Source organism: Pteropus medius, unplaced genomic scaffold, assembly GCF_902729225.1.
Source record: "Pteropus medius unplaced genomic scaffold, Ma_sr-lr_union100, whole genome shotgun sequence".
Taxonomy (NCBI): domain Eukaryota; kingdom Metazoa; phylum Chordata; class Mammalia; order Chiroptera; family Pteropodidae; genus Pteropus; species Pteropus medius.
This window is the reverse complement of record NW_024340692.1, coordinates 14,275,419-14,300,641: the sequence shown is the minus strand read 5'-3', so window position 1 is coordinate 14,300,641 and position 25,223 is coordinate 14,275,419. Positions and strand designations below refer to the sequence as shown.

Genomic DNA, 25,223 nt, shown 5'->3' with positions numbered 1-25,223 from the left:
ACAAATCGAGCATTTCTAAACAAACATCGCCTGGGGGTGGAGCGGGTCTGCTCATAGAAGTACAGTCACCCTCTAATCAGTAGCATTCATTTGCATAGGATTACTCCATTGTTAGACCTTTTAAAGCAATTTGTTCTCTAAAGTAGGTTAAGCACGGCCTCTGCTATTTTATTTATTCTTTTAATTTTCTGAGCAATACATTTTCCACTGAGTCTAATAATGAACTTCAGCTCAGTCTTGGTCTGTTCTCCAGGTTTCATATGAGCAGAGCTTTCCGCTTTATCACACTCACAGGTACTCGTGGTTGGTCTAGACACCTGGTGGTTTGGTTTTAGATAAAGGACACTGGTTCTGCAAAAGCCAAACTGGCCAGTAATGAGATGACACAAATTACATACCTTTTCCTTTTCCAGTTCTCTCTGAAACCATGACTTTGCAATAGTCATTATGTGGGGGTTGAGGCTCTTAGTTAGAAATGACAAAAATTACCCCTGCCTGATTTAAGTAAGAAGGGAATGTATTAATAGGATATTGGGTAATTCATCAGATCTCTTGGAGAAGCGTGGAGAACCTGACTCGAGGCTACACCAAAATTATGCTGTACAACTGGTCAGTGAGGATGTGGCCGACACTGGGAGTAGGAAGGAGCTTGGCCAGCCCCACTGTACTGGCACTGCTGCCACGGTGATCTACCCTCCCACCTGTGTGCCTGTTGGTCCCCGCTTCCTTGGACTTCCAGCTCCTAATTCAGAACCTCGGTGACTGCACCCAGTCGGTGGAGCTGAGGTCTTTTGCCAGTACCTTAGCTGCAAAGGAGATTGGTGTTTTCCATTTCTTTAGTAGGAGTGGCCTCCCACTTCCCACCAAGACTCAGGTGGTAAAAGTTCCAATCACAGAAAAAGTTTCAGATGCTGGGTAGCCCAAAGGAGAAGAAACATCCAGCACAGAACTGTGAGAACATCTTGACACCAAGTGGTGACGTATTTTGTTTTGTTTTGTTTTTTCTCCTTTCTAGCCTATAGATGAAAGCAGTCAGATGAGTGACCTTCCTGTCAAAGTGACTCACACAGAAACCGGCAAGGTCCTCTTTGGACCAGAAGCACCCAAAGCAAGTCAGCTAGACGCCTGGTTGGAAATGAATCCTGGGTATAGCATTAAAGTAGAATTTTTGGTGTTCTTTGGCTTTTTAGATTTTTGTGGTCCTTGTAAAACCTTGGAACACAACCTTTGTTGAAATGGTTAAAGCTGTTAACCTGCATTTTGTCATTTGCACATGGAACATGCTAGTTACGTTGTGCGCATATGTATTGTTTTATAATTTAAGGAACTAAGCCCCCTCTTCTTCCTCACTCCTTTTCCCGTAGTTATGAAGTTGCCCCCAGATCCGACAGTGAAGAGAGTGATTCTGATTACGAGGAGGAGGTATGTATATATCTCTATTTGGAGTTGATTGGTTTGAAATTTTATGAGAGAAACACATGTGTCCTTCTATTACTTCTTCCTTCAGTCTTGGCCTTTGAGTGATGACTGAAACTGAGGGTTTGCCAAAGCGTTGGTGAGGCATGCCTAGTGGTACAGTGATTCTGGGGGAGCTTCTGGCCAATGGGTAGACATGGCAAATTCTAAATTTATTAAGTACCAAGAACAGATAGTCTGGCATTAAATCAGAAGTGGTAGAAAGGTCTTTTGGGGAGAACCGAAGATAGATTTATTTGGGAAAGGCAATCACCTGCCTCCAAGTGGTTCATACTGAGGGTTCAAGGCCTAAAAATTTCTCAAGTCCTCTGGGCCTTAGAGTCTGTTTGAAGTGAAAAGTCTGGAAATTTAGATGAAAACGGCAACATGGCTTGGTTGAATGAGTTTGTTGAGCCTGTTGGTTTCTCTTTAAATGCGATTTTTGTTTGAATTCCTTGGATATGCTTGTTACTGAAAGAGAAGCACATTTTTCAGTATCTTGGAAGGAACAGAATACTCAATATATCTGGAACCTCAAAGGTTAATCTTGGATACTTTTAGCAGAAACTAAGAAATAATAAAGGTATTTTTAGATCAACTATGAATGTTTAATAGTTAACAAATAGAAAGATTAAAAGAAGATTTTTATCTCCTTTATTAGAGCATTGTTAGTGGGTAGTCATTAAATCTGATGTTTGCCAAGGTGGAGGAATCTTGGTTCACAGAGTACCTGGATGCCACAGACCAGGCAAAGCAGCCTTACTGATAATAGCTCATTAGGATTTTAAGACAATTGTTGTTGCCTTCTATTTTATGGACCCGTGTTTTCTAAATTAATCTATAATGGATACCTATTGCTTTTGCAAAGAGGAAAAATAATAAAAGTTATATTTTTAAAAAGTATACTATTAAAAAGCAAATACTTTTAGAGCCATGCTATTTTTTTTAATAGGCTACTTTTTCACTGAGGTACTTGAAGCTTACAAAATCAATTTTTAAAATGTTTCTTCTTTACTCGGATGATTGGGCCCATAAATGATCCGTTCGAAGAATCTTCTCACTGAGTAAGAGAGCCAGGGAGGGACAGAGACAAGATAAAGTAGGCCGCTTAACCTGCACATGCCAGCCCGAGACTGATAACTGCAGACAGTTGGGAATAGAATGAACTCTGGCTCTGGGGTCCAGAGACGCAGGTACTCATCTAGGGTCTGCCACTCGTGACAAGTCTCATCCTCCTTCGTGCTTCATCCGTCACCTGGAAAAGGAAGGAGCTGTGCTGGTTCCTCAGCTTACCTATGTATCAGCGATCTGTTATCATAGGCTTGATTTTTAATGTTAGTATTGTGTTCCTAGTTTTTCATTCAAGAATTGTGGAAAAGCATTGTTCTCCTTAAGTCTACTTTTAAAGGAAATTCTACTGGATTATCCGGAAAGATTTAGCCTTCAGTCAGTAGTGGACACGATATTTTTAGGGACGCTGTCAAACAGGTCAGCAGAATGTTGTACACAGTAGAGAGGTGGGGAGATAACGAATCCTTTGCCAAGTTATTGATACTTTCAATATAATTATTCAGAAACATGCAATGCGAAGTAGCTACAGAAAGCAAGTGTGTGTAAGCTCCCGTCTCACTACTGTGAAAGCCTGTGGGGCCACCAAAGGCCACTGGCATTATCAGAGAGAACATTTTTATGAGCAGGACAGTATTAAGATCTCCAGAGTCTGGCTTGGGAGAGAAAGATATAGGATGTCATTAAGTAAGTGAGGGAGGCATGGTTTACAGGGCTCTTTGACAAACAAACAGTGATCCATGTTCCTCTTTCTGGCATGATTTTTACATATTTATTTTTGGGAGCACCGGTTCTAGGGGATCCTCAGAGGGTTCCTTTTATTCTGTCATTCAGTGATTTAAAATGCAGTGGATGGTGCGTATTGCCTGGTAGAGGCAGATGTTAAATCTTCCTCCCTTAATTTTATTTACTTCATTTGTGAAATTGAATACTATTTTTTATGAAGTCGAATACTGTTTAATCTCTTTTCGGAAAATGCCAATCGAAGACTCCCTGGTTAAAATGGAATCTTTTCTGTATCCTTATTCCTTCCTGAGGATGAGGAGGAAGAGTCCAGTCGGCAGGAAACCGAAGAGAAAATACTTCTGGATCCAAACAGTGAAGAAGTCTCTGAGAAGGACGCTAAGCAGATCATTGAGTGTGTATCTCTCAAGGGTTTTCTCTCTTGCAAATGCATTTCATGAGAACTAGGCTTTGTGAACTTTATTTTAGAAAATTTCGTTTAAGGAAGGAAGCCTACTTCATGCCCACACTCCACTTGAGATGCTGCCATCAGAGGTCACCGCTGAGCTCCTGGCCCCCAGGCCCGTGGGTTTGGGTTGCTCCTGTCCTTCCTTCCATCCTCTTCTCCCTCCTGAGTCCCTTCTTCCAGCTCAGGCGCACTCCTGGGCTCCTCACTTGTCATGTGCACTCCATCCCAGATTGAACTCATCAGACTTGCCCCTCTCGCAGGCTGCTTCGCTGCCCTTCCTTCCTCCCTTAATGGTATCAACGCTCACCCCCGAAACCCAAGTGAGAAACACCATTTCCTCCTCTGTCCTCGTTGCCAAGCCGGTCAGCCACCAGCTCCTGCCCAGAAACACCCCAGAACCCTTGGAACCCACTCCTCTTCCCCCTGTGTGAGTGCCCAGCTTCGTGCCACACCCCGTCTGCCCTCTGTGCCAGTGGTCTGCCCAGCTCTTTGCTCGTACAGCTCTAATAGTAAAAGAAAATTGTTGCGAAACAATATGCAAAATAGAACATTATAAAGTGATGAGATTTTTTTTTTTTTTAAACCAGAAATAGATTGTCTAAAATTTTCTCCTTTTATTGCGAGTCTGTATGCCCCACTTTAGGAACCTTTGTTTTATCAGTCCGCCTTCCTCCTTCACTGAAAGCTTTGAGAACCTCTCAGTGAATCCTCATGGCCTGTAGAATAAAATACTAGCTCCTTAACCAGGCATAGAAAATGGAAGACTACCTTTCCCCTTTCCTGTCTTTTTAATGTCGACTTCAGCCCTCTCTCACCTGTCCTGCAAGTGTTAGACAGTGTTCTGTGAATAGGATTTATTTTTGCATCCTAAGAGCCGAGGACAGCTTCACAGGCAAAGTGTTAAGCGGCAAGTATGGTTCATGTTCATATCAGTCATTTGAGGTCAAGCGGGCCTGCATTCAAATTCTGACTCCACTATTTTTTATGTGACCCAGGCAAATTAATTAACCTCTCTAAGCCTGAAGTTCTCTATGCACATAAAATAGGGGTGACAGCAATGACGTCCACTTTACTTAGTTTTTGTGAGGATTACAATGTATCTTAATTACCAGGCAATTAAATAGTAGGTAATATATAAACCATACATACTACAGCTATTTTAGGCTTTCCATTCTTTTTCTTCCTTTCTTTCTTTTTTTTTTTTTTTTTTTATGAAATAAACTAACATGCACACCAAAATGTGTGTGATTCTTCATTTTTTCTGTTTCAGGACAGCTAAGCAAGACGTGGATGATGAATACAGCATGCAGTACAGTGCCAGAGGCTCCCAGTCCTATTACACAGTGGCTCATGCCATCTCTGAGAGGGTAGAGAAGCAGTCCGCACTTCTCATTAACGGGACCCTGAAGCATTACCAGGTAATTGATGTGGTTTGTGTTTCCTTCGTAAGTCAGTCTTTTACCTAATTTTAATTGGAGTGTGTCATGCAAATGTTGATTGCTTAAGAGGTTTGATGATGTTGAGGCATTTTAGTTCATACTGCTTATAATACTGACATTCTCTCCATTGTGCCTATAATTCTGCTTTTTAGAGCAGTTCCATTTTACCATCTTTACTAGGGCATATCTGCTTTCTCTTTTATGGTTTTGGGATGAATTGTGTTTTAAGAAATCCTGGCTTAACATTTGGAACCGTTTCATCGTGGATCTCTTCAAAATGGAAAACCGAGCCACATTTTGTGAGTATAGGGAACATGTTATCTAATCTGGAAACAAATGAAGTATTTCTTCATAAATTTCAGTGGTGGCTATAGTTCAGTGCTGTGGATTCAGCTACCTAAGAGTCGCTATCGACCTCATTTACGCTTTTTTTAAAGTCACAACAAAGTGGTAAGCATCTGTGCTTTGATGAAAGCTAAGCTATGAACATAACAGATGTTTCATTTGACCTATCTAAAATGAGGTCAGCTCCTTTCTTCTATCTCCTACCACTTTCAAGTGTTTTTCCAAAGTATGTTCCTTGGAACATTTGTCCCATGAGAGGTACCTCAAAAAGAAAAAGAAAAAAAAAAAACAGGTTCCCTGTTCAAATAAATATGGGAAATACTGTCAGCTGTGACTAGGATTACCATCTAATTTACTCTATTCCAAATTCGGATACTCATGAGAGTGAATAGGAGCTTTTATTATTGATAATAGGCAGAACTCAGGACGTTCCTGAGCCAAACAGCCAAATGAATGGGCATCCCAATAATGACCCCTCTTGGTAATCCAAGATACACATCAGCACACTTACGACTCTACAAATATAAATGTGTAATCCATAATTACACATCAGTGTCCTGTAATAAAATAACTTTAACTTTGTATTTCCAAACTGTTTTGACCACCCCACCTTATTTTCATATTATCACCATAAACGTCTTATAAAACTAATGTCCTGTAGAATATACTTTAGGAAGTACATGCTTTAAGCCAACAGTTCTCAAACATTTTGGACTCAGGTCCTCTACACTCTTAAAACTTGGTGCTACGTTGGCCGCCATGACCTGGGGTGGGAAGAATACAGTGGCTGCTCCTACAGTACTGCCTTGTTGTGTGCTGAAGTGCCAGCGGTTTTTACTCGCTATTGCTTTCGCATCATTAGTGCAACTGTCGATACAATATAAAAGGCAAGTAATGCCCTAGTGTTATTATGAAAATTGTTTGACCTTGCGAGTCTCCTGAGAAGATCCGAGGACCCCCCAGGAGTCCCTGCAGCACACTTTGACAACCACTGCTCTGGGTGTACTAAGGTCCTGTTTTCTCCAGAGACCATCATATGTTCATAAGGTTCCCAGTGGTTATCATCTTATTTGGTCAACCTGATATTGGAGTTAACTCATAGTGTATCCTAAAAACTTTTGTGTGTCTGTATCTGGGAGATGCATTCTTTGGATTATTCATAAAAAATTTAATGCCACATTGATTTCTTCTGCCATCTAACACCTTTTTAAGCATACTTTATCTTGCTGTCTTTTAAAAACCATCTCTACTATTTTACATATGTGAATATTATGCCGCTCTCCCTGAACTGGGCTGCTGTAGATCCCAGAACATGCCTTGCTCTGTCCCCCTCTGGGTTTCTGTCTCATAAAGTTCTGACTTCTTCCTAGATAGATTCTGATTGCCCATATCTGCCTGATGAGATCTTTTCCATTTCTCACGAACCAATTAAAACTGTAGCTCAGAGCCTTCCTGGATCACTCTGTTCATGAGTAAGCTTTCTATCTTCTTGCTTCTTGCTGAGTTTTTCTATCATTAATAGTTATTTAACCCTGACATAGCTGAAGCCTTCCGGCTGCTTCCTGGAAAGCCACGTAAGCTTGGTTCAATACCCAACTCCTCCAACTCCACGGTCTAGGGAAGTCCAAATCACTTTCCACAAGTTTGTGAATTTCTAGACCCTTCTGCTGCCAGTTTCTGCTTCTGTTTTATCTGGGATTAACAGAGACACAAAATTCAGCCTATTTGCCAATTTACGTTAAAAGAATTCACTACCACCGAGTGTACAAATGTTTCTGGCATTTAGTTGACTTTTCTAAAGGTCCGGTGGTCCTTGAGGTCATGTTACAGGCTCCCAGCTCCTCCTAACCACCCATTATGGTTCCCAATCATTTCTTTACTTCCTTTCTCTTTGCTCAGGTTTTCAAATGCTCTTCCCAGTTTTCTCCTATGTCTTGGTGTTGCTGTTGTTCTGCAAAACCCTTTAGAATGACGTGGAGTCTTACATGGCACAAGATGCTCAACGTGGCATATGAAAATATTTCTTCAAACCATTGCAGTGCTCTCCCTAATCAGATACTATTTGATACGTATGGCACTGGCACTGTCAACCGTTTCTTGGTGCCTGTGTATGTATATGTGAATGGTTATTGTCTCCTCTCTGACTGCAAGCTTCTGAGGGGAGGCATGCATCTCACACTAGGTATCCATTTGCGGTATAGCTCCTTGCATAGCCTCTTGCACAGAATAATGATTTAATAAATTCTAAAATAAATAAATCACTTTGTTTTCACGTAAAACATTAAAATTAACATTTCCCTAAGCATAACTTCATTAGCAAGCTAAATTGACATATATATATGTATAAAGTAAAAGTGATCCTACCTTTTAAACTCAGCATCTGTAGTATGATGGTAAAAGGGAATTGGTGGTTGGGAGAGGGAGGTTTAACGATTTTGTACCTTCACCTAAACTTTGTTGTACTTAACACAGGGAATCCAAAGCTGAATCTGGTGTACTTAAAAAATATCTAGAATGTGTCTCCAGGCAGTCAGCTTCCGGTGTGCTGCCCCTGGGGGGTGCTCACATTGCAAAGTTTCCATGTGCTACTTGGAAGGTTTCTCTCCACCAGGAAGTGCCCTCCTGTGGGCCCAGCAGCAAGCCTCTGGCTCCCTGGTCACCCCACTTCCTCATTGAGGGGATCCTACCCTGTAGGGAGGTGCTTCTTTGCCAAGAAGGCTATTTCTAAGCATCTGTGATCGAGCCAAACCTGCCTTCTGGTTTGTTTGTCTTTAATCCTCACATTGGCTTTTTGTTGTTAGAATGGTTAGAATGGATTTTGGTTTGGGTTTTCCTCATTTGTAATAATTCTAGAATGTCATATACTGCGAAATGCTAAGTAGGGATGAACAGCAAAGCTGCTTAAAATCCCACCAGTACGCTCTAGCCCATCATTTCTAAATCTGATTAACACTCAGCACCTGCCAAGCAGCAGGGATGATTACAGGCTCATATTTTAAATTCTTTTTGTGTTGGTGCTTCCCCATTGTCCTACTGTGGGAAATCCGACGTATAGCACTGAGGAGTTAAGAAGTCACAGCCTCACTTGAGTTGTATTAGTATTAATTACCTGTGCAGATCTTGGATAATTGAAGCAATTACTCTTCATTTCAGCTCCAGGGCCTGGAATGGATGGTTTCCCTGTATAATAACAATTTGAATGGAATCTTAGCTGATGAAATGGGGCTGGGAAAGACCATACAGACCATTGCACTCATCACTTATCTGATGGAGCACAAGAGACTCAATGGCCCCTATCTCATCATTGTTCCCCTTTCGTAAGTAACGCCATTTATTCTGCAATTATCTTTCTGTATGTTGTAGAGTGCCCTGTTAGTAGCTTGGCCTTGTTTTACATTTAAGGCAAAATTGTAGCGTGTAGTGGGATTACCAAGAGCATGTAATATGAGTTTAGGTTTTTATTTCCCACCCCCTACCCTTACTCCTAGCCTCTTTGATTGGCTATTTAAGCACAAGACAATTTTATCAGCCATTAGCAGGTTGACACAGCCTACACACGGTACAGTGGGCCTTATTCCACATCATTCCATCAGTGGCTTACAAAGAAGAAAGGTCTGAATTTTTTTTATTTATTTAAAGATTTCTCTGATTTTTTTTTACTTGTTTCACTTCCGAAAGGTTGCGTATATTCAAAAGACAATATATTCTGAAATCTTCCTTTATTGTATCTTTTAAAGCAGAATCCAAATCAAAATCTTACAAATTTTGTGTGAAACTGTCCTGGATATGTATAGGTTTTTTTTCAATGATTTTGCTCCTTCATAAAGATAGGTATTTGCTGTTCTTCATTAAATTCCCAGTGCTTTGCCCACTGCATGATTCTTTGTAGAGCTTTTTCGGACACTCCTAAAAGTAGGAAGACGAAGTCACAACTGCCCTCCCTGCAGTGTAGTTGCAGTTTTAATCACTGAGATCTTACATCTCAGTACTAATGCAAACTTAGACCTTGATAAAAAAATAAAGATTCTGTTTTAGTATTTTCTTCAAGTTTTTTCTAAAGGAGGACTATTTGCAGGCCTTTTTAATCTGTATTATCTGAATCTATAATATTTAGACATTCTTTGCATTTTATCTACATTTTGAATATACATTTTGCTTTTTATCTGTAGTTCACATATTCTGACTTGTATATTATGGTGACACTTTCAGGGATTTAAAAAAAAAAAGGCACTCAATATTCCTTCCCCTGCTCCCTCTTGACAGGTTTATTTAATATTTTCATGTGCTTTTGTAATTTCATTTTCCTGACTCAACTTTTCTCTGAACCTATGTGGCTATTTCTAAGACTCACTAAATCATTTGGCAATTGCTATTTTCAGTACCATATTAAAATTTAGGGTTTTTTTTTTTTGCCCTGCATATTTATGCATGCTTTAATTTTTTTCTTATGAGATTTTTTTATGAGCCCACAACAAACTTGTCATGCTTTGTGGCAGCTTATTTCTAACTTATCTCTTACTTCCACACCTATAAAATAAATACGTAGTTGAGATATTTTATATTCTCTAGCCCCTTTCACACTGAGGCCTGAAAATAAATAAGAATATCTTTTTAATCACTGATTTTTATACAAATGTCTTTTTTCTTTTTCTTTTTTTTTGTTCTATAGGACTCTATCTAACTGGACATATGAATTTGACAAATGGGCTCCGTCTGTGGTGAAAATTTCTTACAAGGTTTGGAATGCTGTATTTATATATAAACGTGGAAAAGCAAAAAATAGACCCTATTTTCTTCATTCCATATGCACATCTGTGAACTGTATTTGGTTGTAAAGTTTTGTCATGTACATCATGTACTAAACAGTGAGAGTTAATCATCCCAAGAAGATTACTGTAATAAACCATAATTACTTTCAGATAGTGAAATGCAGAAGAAAATTGTTAATTATCATATTGCAAGGTTTCTGATGAGAGTAATACAAATGACAAATATCGCACATTCTGTGTGCTGCTGCCTGGCTCACTGTCGGCTGCTGCCGGGCCCACTGTTCCTGCAAAGTTAGGCAATTACCCAGGTGCCCGGGCTGCCTGCTGTAGGCTCCCATAGAAATGGAGCCTTTCAGCAGAGCAGCGGATTCTCTGGTACCTCGAGGTCACTGTAATTTCCTTTTCTTTCTTTCCTCTCAGTTTTCAGTAGGAAAGCCCCTCTATATAAGAGTCTGAAAAGTGTACCGACCTGTGCGATTTTGCCGAGCACTTTCTTCATGGATAATGCATCCACACATGATAATGCATATGTGTGCAATTTGTAGTCATGTGTCTGGGCTCCATTAACCTCTGAATAGTGAGAAATAACACACACATACTTCCACTGGGTAATATAGATATATATTTTTTTTCTTTCTATTCAGGGCACCCCCGCTATGCGGCGCTCCCTTGTCCCCCAGCTACGGAGTGGCAAATTCAACGTCCTCTTGACTACTTATGAGTACATTATAAAAGACAAGCACATTCTTGCAAAGGTATGTTTAAAAATTTTCTTTTATCTCTAATTATGGACCATCACACTGGAGTGTAAAGTATTCCTGATATTGTACTCACCAGTATAATTTGATCGTTAAATGTCACCTCTCTCTCTCTCTATTTTTTTCCTCAGGTCAGATACATTTTAGTCATGGGTATTCTACGTATATTATTTTTTTGTGTATGTCATTGATCCTGGGGCTCTTACCTATCCTCTCATAGTTAATTAGTTTACATCTCTTAAAAAAATTCACCTGGATTCTTTCCACAGCTGTTTTTCTCTTCAGTGGCCCTGAACGTGCTGTTGGAAGAAATAATTGTTTTTGTTGCCCTGGGTTATTGTCAGTAGCGTAACTTCATTTCTCTTGTGCCTTCATCTCTCCAAAGACGAGTAGGCACCTCACCATATGGTCTTCTCCATATGAACATTCCTCTGAGCTGCGGCTTTTCTGCTATCCCTATTTTAGGTTTTTTCCTGGTAAGATAATGAGCTATTATTGTTCAAATTACTCTGGGCTATTTCTGTGACTATTTGGACCTGGGAAAGAGCTATTTTCTACCTGCAACCTACATGTCTCCTGATTTGTATGTCCTAAGTTGTCCTTCAGCCATAAAATAAATATTTTTTTCATTTATATAATCTTGCCTCCTAATACATTCATGTAGAATGATGGAAGTAGTTTATTTCATGGAGCAAATATGAAAACTTTTTTTTCTTTAGTCATTTCTTTTGCCCTGTGGTGTTTTGAAAGCAGTATAATATGAAACTAAGTTATGGCCAGAATTGAACAGAATCCCCATTTCTGGGGTTCGTTCTGTCTCTGCACTAAACCTTTGCTCTTGGAACTGAGTGTTCCCTGCATGGCATCACAGGAAATAACATAAAGCAATTGTGTTCCCAGGGGAGGTTTAATAATTGAGATGGCACTGGTAACAGGGCTGTGTTCCTGTTCCTCATACTCAGAGATGAATTTGGCAGTGTCATAAATGGTGTGTTTTCAGTATTACTATGGGAGTGTGTTCATACATTTGCGATCCTTTAAAACAAATTCATTTCATGTCTTCTGCGTATGTATTTCAAAACTCATCGGGGATGCCTGGTAACGAGGTGTCTTGCTTTTATTTGTTACTGGAGAAATAAAGATATAGAAAGGGGTAGTAATTTTTTTCCAAGTGCTTCAAAGACCTAATTAGTAGTAGAACCAATAGAAAAATCTAAGGCCTTTGATTCCTTGTTTATTATTTCATAAGCTAAATTAGGCAGGGAAGTAGATTTAGAATATTTATTTAAATACATTTTATCTGCTGGCCTTTTTTATGCTGTTGGTAAGTTTAGGACAATTTTGTACAATCCTAATTAAACACTTTTCTTAGAGATGGCAGAGGAAAAAAAACACAAAAACTCTTGGTAGTTTCTCTTACCCGAACATCCCAGCTTGACTGACAGTTTTCTTTCTTTTCCCCTGACTTTTTTGGTGTGTCTATATGAGGAAGGCGAGGACTATATAGCATACTTTGCTCATCTCCCTCCTCTCTCTAGGAGCTTTGCAGCAGGATCCAGGGACATCTGAGCACCAGATGCTTTTCTTGGCCATAGCCACTGCTTTGTAGGGAATGGATAGGCTTAGTGGAACATTCCTCATTGTTCACACTTTAAGAAACTGAGAACAGTGACCTTGAAGAGAGCCGAAAGGTAAAATGCGAGAGAGGAGGAGGACTGTTTGTAGACTTAGGAAGGATCATGTCATATGGTCATTCTTTTCTTTTGAAGTGAGAGTCATGCTGTGGGAGTAGATTGTATTTAATTCTGAAGGTTTGGCATAAATAGAGGAATGATATTTTAGCATTGCCCTCTCTGCCGGTGAGTATATTATTTCATTGTAGAGGTCTTAAAACAGGGTCGTAGGTCTGGCAAGTAAGGACCTGGTGGGTAAGGCATATATGTGAACTGAGAGAGTCCAGGTTGCTAGATCTTGCGATTTTTTAGAAGAAGCTGGATGTCCAGATTTTTATGTGAAGTATTCCAACCTTAAATGTTAGCAACTAGTTCAAATTTAAAAAAAGAAAGAAAGAACACCGAGCCAGGCCCTAACGGCAGTAGTCAGCCAATGTAATAGAAAAGAAGGCAAGAAGCCAGAGTATCTCGGCTATAGGTGATGTTGGAGAGAGCAGTCATTAACTTCTGCTTTGAGTGGAGAGCTGTATTCTGTACTTATTAGGAGCAGAGGTAGCATGACCACTAAATCTGAGATAGCTGTCATGATATAGTTTTAACAGAAGGAGTACTGGATGAGGAGACACAGGAGCTGGTCCTGGCCCAACCATTTCATTCTGGGCCCAAGTTTCCTTCTTTGTGAAAGGGTGATTTGGAATTACATGGCCCGTAAGTAACAGTGTTGCTTTAACTTTCCATTATTACATGGTGCATTACATGATCTATCAGGTATGGGAAATAGGCTATTGAGATTCTCTTATCTTAAGGAGAATCACACCCTGTCTTGTACCAAGGATGGGTTCTTTGGTTTTCCACTCTGCCACTTGCGTGTTGGAAATAGTTGTATTTTACCTTGCTCACCACATGTTGGTCCTTCCTCTCATGTCACAGATTCGGTGGAAATACATGATCGTGGATGAAGGCCACCGAATGAAGAATCACCACTGCAAGCTGACTCAGGTCTTGAACACTCACTACGTAGCCCCCAGAAGGATCCTCTTGACTGGGACCCCACTGCAGAATAAGCTCCCAGAGCTCTGGGCCCTCCTCAACTTCCTCCTCCCTACAATCTTTAAGAGCTGCAGCACATTCGAACAGTGGTTTAATGCTCCATTCGCCATGACCGGAGAAAGGGTACTGATCTAACTTTGGTTTTTTTCCACTGCAATGAAATGAAATTAAAGGACCTAGAGCTGAGAACATTAGAGTGACAGAAAACCCACAAGGCGTTTTATAATGTCACTTATTTTACCAAGCTAGTCAGTGAGTGGAGATGTTCTCATTCCAGGGTGTTTTCCCCTCTGAAGAAAATGGACCTAGTGATGTGTGGAGTATCCGAACTCCTCTGTCTTTTGCCAACATGTTAACCAGGACACCAGAGAACATTCTTGATGGTGGAATGCTTAACCGCTATGGGCCACAGTGAGGATGAATATAGGGATATTTACTAAATTTTTGACCAGATCAGCTCAACCAACTGAACACACATCTTAAAACAAATATTTCCCTGTTATAGACTTGGGCTTTCCTTTAAACTATTTCTACATAAGGAGTTTGTGTGTAAAACTGAACTAGTTTACACTGATTTTCCGTACACATTTTTTCAGATTTTAGTATGAGCCTCAGTTTCGTATGTATGTAAATACTCCTCAAATCCTGCAGTTAGCCATTTTCAAATTTCTTATTTTCATTTTTCCTACTATCTGTCTCCTCTTAGAGCTCATTTATGAAAGGAAGACATGGGTACATGTCCTTTTGATTTCTTAATGATAGGAATGAAAAACCACTAAGAATGCTTTAGGGAAATTTACGTTGGAGCTATTGAGCCCTTTAATTTTGAGGTATCTTGGCCTTTTGTCAGTAATTAATTAGCTCACCCATTTGTAAAAAGTAAAGTCAATTAACTCTGCCCTATAGAGGTTACCAGAAGAAAGAGAAAGCAGAGGATTTTTATAAATATGACTGAACTTGAATAAGAGCAGAGCAGAAAATAGGAAGCATGAGGTAGAGGGTCTTATAAACCCACCAACATAAATTGGATCTACTTACTCTTGTTTTCATTTTCATGTTCAAGCCTTGTTCCCTTGGTATGTTTCTGCTTCTGGGACAAAGAGTCTAACTTAATGCTTCAACTTTAAGTAAGAACACATTAACTATTGCCCCTCTACTCGTGTTCTAGCTCAGTCTTCAGTCAATCTTTATTGCCCGTTGTATTCCCTAACGCTACTGATATAAAACTGGTAGCTTATGAGCCCTTTTCCACAAACTCGGCATTAAGACAAACACCCATTTAGAGGCCTTCTTATTACCACCTGGTAGGCAGGTGGGAATTCTGACATGTACGGGACCAGGTATAAACCTGGCCTTAATACATGTAAAATTTCAATCATATAATGACATGAATAAGTATAACATAAAGCATTATTACATAAAACATCCTTTTTAAAAAAAATCAAATTCACCTGTGGTTCTCATGTAGGTGGACTTAAATGAAGAAGAAACAATATTGATCATCAGGCGCCTGCATAAGGTCCTGAGACCATTTTTACTGAGGAGACTGAAGAAAGAAGTTGAATCCCAGCTTCCAGAAAAAGTATGTTGCAAGTACAAAAGTTGTGCTTTCTTACCCTGCCGACATAGTTGAAGTACCTGCACCCGGAATTGGATTTCTAAACCAGCATGCTTGTATTTTAGTTACAGGTCTCTTGGAAAGACCTTCAGATACTGTCTTGCTTGAAAGAGCTAGAGCAGCCATCCCTGACCTCTTTGGCACCAGGTGCTGGTACTCCTATGAGAATCGAATGCCTGATCTGAGGTGGAGCTGAGGCGGTGATGCTAGTGCTGGGGAATGGCTGCAAAATCAGATGAAGCTTCCCTCGCCTCCTGCTGTGTGGCCCAGTTCCTAAAAGGCCACGGACCTGATACCGGTCTGCGGCCTGGGGATCGGGGACCCCTGAGCTAGAAGATTTAGTGTAGATTCAGCCTGGTTTCAATTTGGGGCAGATTTTATAAAATTACCAACTTCGTTGAGTCTCATTATATTTTAATTTTAACTTATGGCAATTTAGCAGTATGTTAATTAACATTGAATGTTAATTTTAGATTTTTTTTTTTTTGAAGTTACTAACCTCACTGAGTTCAATCCTGCAGGCGCCACAGAAGTGTTCTGTTTGTGAGCCAAATAAGGATTTGAGTTTGGGACTTACATTCATTAAAAAAGGGCCTAGTAAACACTTACCAAGTTTGCCGGAAACGTATTTAGTGTTTGATACTTGTGATGTCACCGTTCTGATAGCAAGTGAAAAATAGAGTTCCTGCAAATTACAGATCCATCATCTAATTATTCTTGGGCATAGGTTTTGTCCAACACCGTAAAAATTAAGTTCCTGTGAACATTTTAAGTGAGTATTTTTCAGATTGCTTCGTGGATGCTGAGTTTTCAGTGCTTTAGAATGCCTTTTGAGTCCTTAGCTCCACACTTTTTGGTTGGATATGGATATTAGTTTAATATGTTTCTGATTATATTTTGGAACCATACACATTTGAGTTCTAAGTTTTACTCTCTTAAAGATAGATTGTTTGGCATTGTATACTATTTGTAGCATGAGATATTTTGATTTGTGTTTTCTCTTTAGATGAGCCAATTCTGAAATGTGTTATTTTGCATCATTGTGTTTTTCTGTGTAATGTCTCTATTTTTTGGACAGATTGTTTCATCCTGTTCTTTTTTTTTTAAGGGGGAGTTGGCAAATAGTGTACAAAATTGATCACTTTGCAGAGAGAGAATTTTGTTCTCTAATCCCCTATTCATTAACAGTTGAAGAAAATTTAAAATAAACATCGTTTTTATACCATGTTATTCCAGCAAAAGCCTAAATATTTAAGTATTTTATTTTGCTAGTGAACTCATCTTGGGGATTGAATGCTGTTGATATTTCTTTGACTTCCTGTTGTCCTGGCTTCTTTGGACAACCCCCTTTCTGTTTAATATGGAGTTTAGTTACTGAATTGATAAACTGGGGAATGGGTACATTGGTTACCTGGTTGCCTGGAGCTGCTTCCCTGTACAGTGTTACCAAGATCCTGCAAGTTATAGAGATGGAGTGTTAAAGACTTTAATTTGCCCCACAGTACCTTTTGTTTCTTTATAAGAGATATAAAATAAAAGGTAATTAACTAAAGTCCTTCATTTATTCATTCTGTGAAACTTCTTAATCTTGCTTTCTTGTTCCAGGACTGGCTAATAGAGATAGATTTTTAAAATGCGTTACAAATTGAAAGCATACCCTGTTTTAAGAAAATCCGTTATATAAAATCCAAACTTTTGCAGCATAAGGATTATGGGGTGATCAGTTATATCACAAAGGAATTCTTTGCTAAAGCATTCGTTTTACAGTTCTTTCCACAAGAGAGCTCCCTGAGTATTAATAAACTTAAAAAAAAGTTAAAATTAACTTTTCAAGAGTATGTTTCCTGTATAAATACCTAGAGCATTATGTTTGAGGTATATTAAATACCCTGTATGTGATATGTCACCTATGGATAAGCTACATTTTGCTGGAGGCACCTTGGTTGAGTGGAAATCATGGACTCTGCCATCAGAGTAGACAAGGGTCTCCATGGTATTCTCTGTCTCTTACTAACTGTGTGAACTCGGGCAGGTCAGTTAACCTAGTAGCCCTCAGTGTTCTTATCAGTGAGCTAGAAAATAAATAATACCAGATTCATAGAATTGTTGAGAGGATTAGATAGATGTAATGCTCATACTACTGTGCCTGGCACATGGTAAGCACTCAACTAGTGACGGCTGCTGCTACCATATTCTTTATTTTCTACTCATGCTGCTATTTCTATTATTAATGGAGAGTTCTACTTTCCTATTCACTTCTTTCTTACTGTTCTCTTGTCCTTGCACTTTCTGTGGCCCTCCCACCTTTCTGTCCCCATAAACCTTTCAAGGCCAGTGGGGAAACTAATCACTTTGCCTAGGTATGTGGCCTTGTTGATGTGGTTTGGCCATTGGTCATTCTGTACTTTTTTCTGCCTCATGAGGATGTTTTTTTTTTTTTTAAACCAGGGGAAAATTGGCCATTTAAGTGTCATCCTTGGGGGTAAAGAGTTTTTTTTCTGCCACCATATGCTTATAGCCACAAACAACATGTATGTCTTTCTCAGCCTGTGTAAAGAATCCAGAAAGGAATTATGGCTGATGGCAGGATAAGGCTAACTATAAATATTCCATAGCAATAATTTTCAAATGTTTGTGTGAAAAAGAATCGGTTAGGGAAGTATTTTTTAATTTTATATTTTAATTTACGTATAATAAAATTTACTCTTTTGGGTACATAGTTCTAGAAGTTTTGAAAACTGCATAGTTATGTTTAACCAAACCCACAATCAAAATACAGAGCAATTCTATTCTAGACCTCCCCCCGCCACACCCCCCCCAAAAAAAATTCCCTGGTGCTACTGCTTTTTAGTCAAACCCCTACCCTTAGCCTCATGCAAACACTAATCTGTTTTCCATCCCTATATTTTTGCCTTTTTGAGAATGTTGTATGAATGGATTCAGAAAGAATGTCTCATCAAACCTTTTGCATCTGGTTTCTTTCACTCAACAGGGTGTATTTGAGATTCATCCAAGTCATTGCATATATCAATAGTTGGTTCATTTTTATTGTCGAACGGTATTCTATTATGTGGATGTACCAGAGTTTGCTTATTCATTTGGTTGAGGGACATTTAGATTGTTTCTGGTTTTTGATAATTATGGATAAATCTGCTATAAACATGCGTACAAGTTTTTGTGTAAAGATAGGTTTTCATTTAGCTTGAGTAAATACCTAGGGGTAGGGTTGCTTGGTCATATGGTAAATGTATACATTACTTTTTAAGAAATTTCCAAATTGTTTTCTAAACTGTCTGAACCATTTTGTAGTCCCACCAGCAATGTATGAGTGTTGCATTTTCTCCACTTTCTCATCAGTGCTTGTCAGGTATTGTCAATTTTTTAACATGTTTAGCCATTTCAATAAATGTGTAGTGATATCCTGTAAATTCAGTTTGCATTTCTTGAATGCTGAATGATCTTAGGCATCTTTTCATGTACTTATTTGGCCTCCACATGTCTTCTTTGATGAAGTGATGCTCAAATCTTGCCTGTTTTTTTTCATTGGATTGTTTCTTTTCTTATTGTTGGCTTTTATGATAGAATAATTCTTGAAGATACAGAATGCCAACCTTAGCCCAGTAATTCTGTTTAGTATAGCTAGAGGGACCTCTGAAACCTCTACTTACTCAGCTGAAACTAAAGCAGGCATCTGAGGGCCACATTTTGATAAATGTAGCTCTACTTCACAGAAAGATTAGTTTTAATGAATAAGTACATAATAAAAATTTGTTTTAATCAATGGATATTTCATAATTTTACAAGTCTAGTGAAACACCTAATGAGCAAGAGAATGTATTGTCCCCACCTCCCCTGACGCCACCACCTAGCTGCTGGCGTAAACTCCATTCCTTACACTTAGGACAGAATGGCGATTCGTAGAAAAGTGATTATATAAAACACAACTTAAGCTAGTTAAAAGTTGTTTTTCCAATTTAGCTCCCATGTGAGGTCGTCTGCGCCGACTCTCTTCTTTTTAATTCGTATAATCAAGAACCATCTGCACTTGAAGTTGGCTACGAACATATTGATGTCTAAATATACTATGATATGTGTACAGTGCCTGAGGTTAACTGGAGCTTGAGCTACCTAAAATTGACCCTGATTTTGATATAATCTCTGTAAAACAACCAGAAAGTTTTGTTTAAATGAGCAACTTCTATATTCATTATATACAAATTTAGACCACTTGATATATTTAATCATTACTTTGCTCCCCTCTCATGCTATATAGATCCCAGAACCTGGGAGTTTTTGTTCATTTAATCTTATTGTTTGGAAATCTCAATTCAGAAAGTGGTGATATATCAAACATAATAGTCTAGGTTCATCGTTCCAATAATACGTCCTTTTAGAAGGGAAATTAGGAGTAAAGAATAGTATTCAGGCAGAAACCGTGAATAAAGCTTGAATACTTTTACAGGGTTAGATGAGAGGAGACCCTTGGCCAATGAATCACCTAATTTGGCTCCTTATAGGGGCCAGTTTGATCTTTTACTAAAATAAGAATTCTTAGGAGATAATTATCATGCACATGAGGTCAGCACCTCAGTTTTACATATAATTTGAACAAAGGGAGCCCCAACGGCTCTCACAAGCCTGACTTGTGTAGTGATATCACAAGCCTGACTTGTGAGAGCCGTTGGGGCTCCCTTTGTTCAAATTATAGAATAAAGACTCATAGATACCATTTCCTATAGCACCAGCATATTTTGAGGAACTCTCATGTTCATGCTCTAATCAGGGGCCATCATATTTGAGGGATGGTGAACTCAGACCCAACAGAGTTTAAGATGACAATCATTATCATAGACACTTCCCTTGCCTCATCACTGTCGGTCAGTATGTCTACTTTAGAATTGTTCAGTCTGTCCCGTTCCTGATACATCCATCTGATTGTCTGCTTTGTCACTGCATTGCACTCAGGCTGGGGTAGAAGGTGCAGGAGTCACACCAGAAATAGGCATGATGTGAGAGGTCAGCAGACTTGGTGTGGAGACAAGATCACCTCATCCCGTACGATAGCATGACAGTGCAAAGCGACATCGTCCAACCCATTGGGATGAATGATCAGGCGTTCAAGCACTTTAGGGCAGGAGTCTTCAGAACACATACTAGGGAGCGTGTGTTTGGGGAAAGAGGTACTTACTATTAATCCATTGGGGTGCGCAAAGAAGATTTTAGAACTTCCATTTATATTATTTTTTCTCTTACACATAAAAAAACTTAAGTTGCATTGATATTTAAGGTACAGATCGACACTGTGTACATACACATCAGAAAGTCAGTTACATGTCTGGGTTAGACTGTGTAGGTTATCTCAGGGAGAGTTAAAGGAGGCACCACTACCCAGGGCATCTGAAAGATCACTCACCCTCACAGCCAGGTTCATGTACTTCCTGCCCGTTGTGAGGCATTGTGGGTTTCATGTACCCAGATAAAATTATCTAGGATGATTTGATTTTAGCTAAACTAATACCCTCAGCCCCCAGAATGGACAAAGGGCTTACAAAGATTTTGCAAAGGATTGCAGATTGAAAACAAGAAGAATAGGTGAACAATGAGAAAAAGGTGTTCCTGCCTCTTCTATTCCTAGTATGAGTTTTTATCAGCCACATGGGAGTGTAATTGGACTGGAATTGGCCAAAATAAATTAGATGCCATCAAATTGGCCCCCTGAAATATGGATAGACATCAATTGCCTTTAACATTGATCCATACCCTAAAAGTAACTCGTATCTTAAGACAACATTAATGCATGTGTATAATTCATAAATAAATATATGTGCATGTGTTGAGAAGATGTGCTTTAGCATGTCTTCCTGATAAGGGAATGCAATTAAAAAAAAAATGCTTAATAACCACCTCTTAGAGAGAAGTGAAAGGGAAAATTAACTTTGGCTGGTAGATATGGCAATTGTGGGAGATCTTAAAGGCCCTCAAGGTAGAGTAGGATTAGAAAGGAGGCACCTAAGACTAAGGAACCCCCTAGGCCTGGAGAAAAATGTACAAAATCAAACAAAATAGCTTAGAGTTGTTTGGGACGGTACAGGGAGCACATATGGAATATAGTTGAGAAGCTTGTGACTGTGATTTTGGTCATGTATATCCAACCAGCTTCTGATATCCCCTAAGAGTGTGAGGGAGGAAGGTCAGAAGGTCAGAAGGTTAGGGTCTCTGGGATGGGCAGGCCTTTCTGCTGCCTTGGCCTCTGTGGGGTGTTTGGCATCCCTTCTGCATGGGGTCATCATGCATGCCTCCTGCTTCTCAAACTTCCCACCTCCGGCACTTAGCAGTAGCTAACTGACAAGAAGAGGGTAGAGGGTTCTGTATTTAATTCTGTGTACGGGTGCCCTAAGGCACCTAAAAACAAGCACCAGCAGTCTCTTCCAGCAGGGAAGCCCCTGTAAAGGTGAACATCAGGGTAGGACTGAGCAGCCTGAACGTCTGCTGGGCCATCCTTAATGTAGAGCGTGACAGAGTGGACTCTGTTTCCAGTCCTAATTGCACCCTTAAATAGCTGTATCATTTTGAGTCCGTCTGTTAACCTTTTTGATGCTCAGGTTCCTTATTTGTAAAATGTGGACTCTAAATGTAACTCTCAGAGCACTTGAATGATGAAATGAGAGAAGGCACATAAAGCACTCTGCCCGGGGCCTGGTTCCTACAAAGAGTTCAGTAATATTAGCCCTTGATACCATTTTTATGATTATACTTGTCTGAAGTTGTTTAACATTTTTCCTCACCATGATCAAATTTCATTGAGAGTTAACAGCTCTTGAAAAAGTCGTGCTTTAAAAATACATCATCAGGCATCTAAAACACAAAGCCTGCATTTAGTACATCCTTATTTATCAAACTTGGAAATTTTTTTCCCCCTGCCCCGGCCAAGAAGGTCATTAAAAACTAAAACAAGTTTATGGTAGGTCACTTGCTTTTCTTAACTTTTTTTCCAGAGAGCCAGCCTTTCTGCAATCTGATTTGATGCATCAGAACTAGGGGCAGAAGACTATTAATTGCGGTTCCATCAGGCTTGACAGGTTCCTTCTAAAACAACAATTGAATGAATATTCAACTTCTCTTTATCTGTGACCTCAGAGCTTTGGCCCTCAGAGCTGAAAATAACCTGATCATTTTTAATCAGTTTATTAAACATTAGGCAGCTCGCTGATTTACTTTTAATCACATTCTGCAGTTTTCCAGGCATTAATCTGACGTTTATAATGAAAATTGCGCATTTGTATTCTGAAGATTTTTTAATAAAGAAAAACAATAATAGGAAGTAATCAAGGTGGTTTTATGCATTACGAGCATGCTAGAAGTATTGCAGGTGTGTGCTAACCCACAGGAACGTAAATTCTCTTTAACTGTTTTAAATTGGATTTTTGCAACATTTCAAATGGAAGCACATGAGGCCTTACCTTCTATTACGTGGTCATAAAGTTGAGTCCAGCTATCGATTAGTTCTTTTCTACCTGTTGTCTTCATTAGGTAGTATCCTCTCATCTCTCAAAAACAAGGTTAATGATAGTTAATTTAAGGCCGTTATATGTATCATTGTAGGGCCAGTATTGGGAGTAGTCGCATATGACCATTTAAAAAATGTTTTACAAAGAAAATCATAGGGTATTGGCCAGTCACTGTTTTTCCTAAAACTGTTCATATGAAAAGCAGGTATAGTTGGGACACAGAGGAAATACTAAAAGGATACGCTATATTGAACAACTTTGAATTTGAGCAGTTTGCAAGCCATTCTCTTTCTCAAATATGGGCTATGTCAAGAAATTTCAGAAAACATTACCCTTGCCTTAATTACATATAACCTTTTGAAGACCCCATCGTCATAATGATACCTTTAGCAATGATGACCGTGGTCTGTTCTACCATCCCCTCCCATCCCCCAACTCCAGGAATCCATGTGGGGAAACGGAGGTACCCTCATGGCTCCAGGAGTGCCACCAGCAGCCGTGTTTCAACTGTGTTCTCACAACAGGCACCTTCTTTCTCCTGCTCTTACTTACTGTTCTTTTTTCTCTAGGTTGAATATGTGATCAAGTGTGACATGTCAGCTCTGCAGAAGATTCTGTATCGCCATATGCAAGCCAAAGGCATCCTCCTCACAGATGGTTCTGAGAAAGATAAGAAGGTACGTGGCGGAAGATGATGCAACTCAAGGTGCCATCGTATGTCTTCTCATGGCCATGATAGTGACTAATCCCAGGAAGCATCCTGCTAATGCCAGTTTGTTAAAACAAATTACTGGATCTTTTTTGTAGCTATTGTAGCTGTGAAATACAATTTCTTAAGTGTAAACTCTTAACTGTAAACAGCATTGGGGCGGGAAGAAGGGAGTATGTTCATATCAAAATAGTGAGCTCTGCTCATGTCATTCCTGCAGAAAACTTATTCCAGCTAAATGTGGGATGGCATTTTAGAAGGTTTTGAAATCCAGTTTCATTCCTTGGGCATCTATTCTGTGCTTTTTTCTCCCCAGAATCCTAGGGAATAGACAGTCATGTCACAAACCCATCAACTTGACATAATTCCTTCCTGGAGGATAAGTTAGTCACAAGAAAGGTGTTATATCTAACTCAGAAACTACTATATTATAACAGGAGCTATATTATAACAAGAGGTGTAGGTCCCTGAGAAGACCTACAGCCCTTTGCCCTTTCTATAAGAGCCCACTTTTAAAAAGTTGGAAATATCTGATCAGTTAATAATTTGTTCTCTTTTGACTCTACTTGTTCTTAGGGGAAAGGAGGTGCCAAGACACTTATGAATACTATCATGCAGTTGAGAAAAATCTGCAATCACCCATATATGTTTCAGCACATCGAGGTAAGTCTGCATTCTGTTTTGATTCTAATCCTGATTGTGCTATTCCTACTAATATGACTTAAAGAAATTTTTAAATAAGAAATAAAACAGGTTAAAACGTGTATGGAGGTTGAAACGACATGGTCTGATAGCTTAAACGGGCAGAATTGACAAATGTGAATTTTCTGGTTATTGATTCTTATTGGCACCAAGCACTTGAGCATCTGGAATTTTATAACTAAGAGTTTAAAATAGTGAGAAAATGTTGTAAGCTATGGCTCATTATGTGTGTTTCAGTAAGTACTGTGAATTGCCTTGTTATGGTAGCAGCTCTGAAATTGAAGATAATGATAAATATATCCAGGTTTCTCAGAAAGATGCTGTGAAAAATATTAAAATAATGTATTTATACCTGTTGAAAACAAAAGATGTTCTTGAAATATTTTCTCTGTAAAAGACACCGACTTTGGCCTGTCACTTAGATTTGTATTTTTCCCTTCTGGCTTCTATCATGAGGATGTAAATTCAGGCTTTTAAACTGACTCTGGTCTCTAAGAAGCTGTTTTTAGGGGCGAGGACATTTTTTGCCCTATTCACTACATGTGAATAAGTTTCCTAAATTGACGAGTTTCACCCCAGCCGGAGCAGTTGACTTGAGCAGGAAGGAAAAGGAACCACAACTGCAGTCTCCAAGTTTTCAGCGCCGCTGCTGACGCGGATGGTTCTGGTGGCGGTTCTTTGCCGGCATAGCGCCTGCTTTCTACTACTGCACATGAGCAGGCGGGGCCTGGAGCAAGTCACTGCATGGCTCGGGCGTCTGCACTGGTTTATGAAAAAGTCAATACCTGACAAGTTCTGGGAAATTCAGAGTTGTTAATCACGGTATGAAAATGGGGTTGACTATTCTTGACTTTGTTGATTTTATTTTTCTCCCTCGTTTTTGGTAATTGCACTTGTCAGGTAAGAGTGTTTATTGCACACCCTCCCCCTGTACTGG

At 39.3% G+C, this 25,223-nt stretch overlaps 1 protein-coding gene across 1 annotated transcript in view; it reads left to right on the top strand.

Annotated features, from left to right (window-relative positions):
• Positions 1-25,223, top strand: part of SMARCA2 (SWI/SNF related BAF chromatin remodeling complex subunit ATPase 2) — a 122,029-nt gene that overhangs the window by 15,813 nt on the left and 80,993 nt on the right. The window contains exons 6-16 of the mRNA XM_039887353.1: positions 1,016-1,146; positions 1,365-1,422; positions 3,561-3,661; positions 4,986-5,133; positions 8,653-8,816; positions 10,169-10,235; positions 10,913-11,023; positions 13,630-13,872; positions 15,218-15,331; positions 23,445-23,552; positions 24,161-24,247. Of these exons, the coding sequence (XP_039743287.1) occupies positions 1,016-1,146; positions 1,365-1,422; positions 3,561-3,661; positions 4,986-5,133; positions 8,653-8,816; positions 10,169-10,235; positions 10,913-11,023; positions 13,630-13,872; positions 15,218-15,331; positions 23,445-23,552; positions 24,161-24,247 (1,332 nt within the window). The remainder of the gene's footprint in view (positions 1-1,015; positions 1,147-1,364; positions 1,423-3,560; positions 3,662-4,985; positions 5,134-8,652; positions 8,817-10,168; positions 10,236-10,912; positions 11,024-13,629; positions 13,873-15,217; positions 15,332-23,444; positions 23,553-24,160; positions 24,248-25,223) is intronic.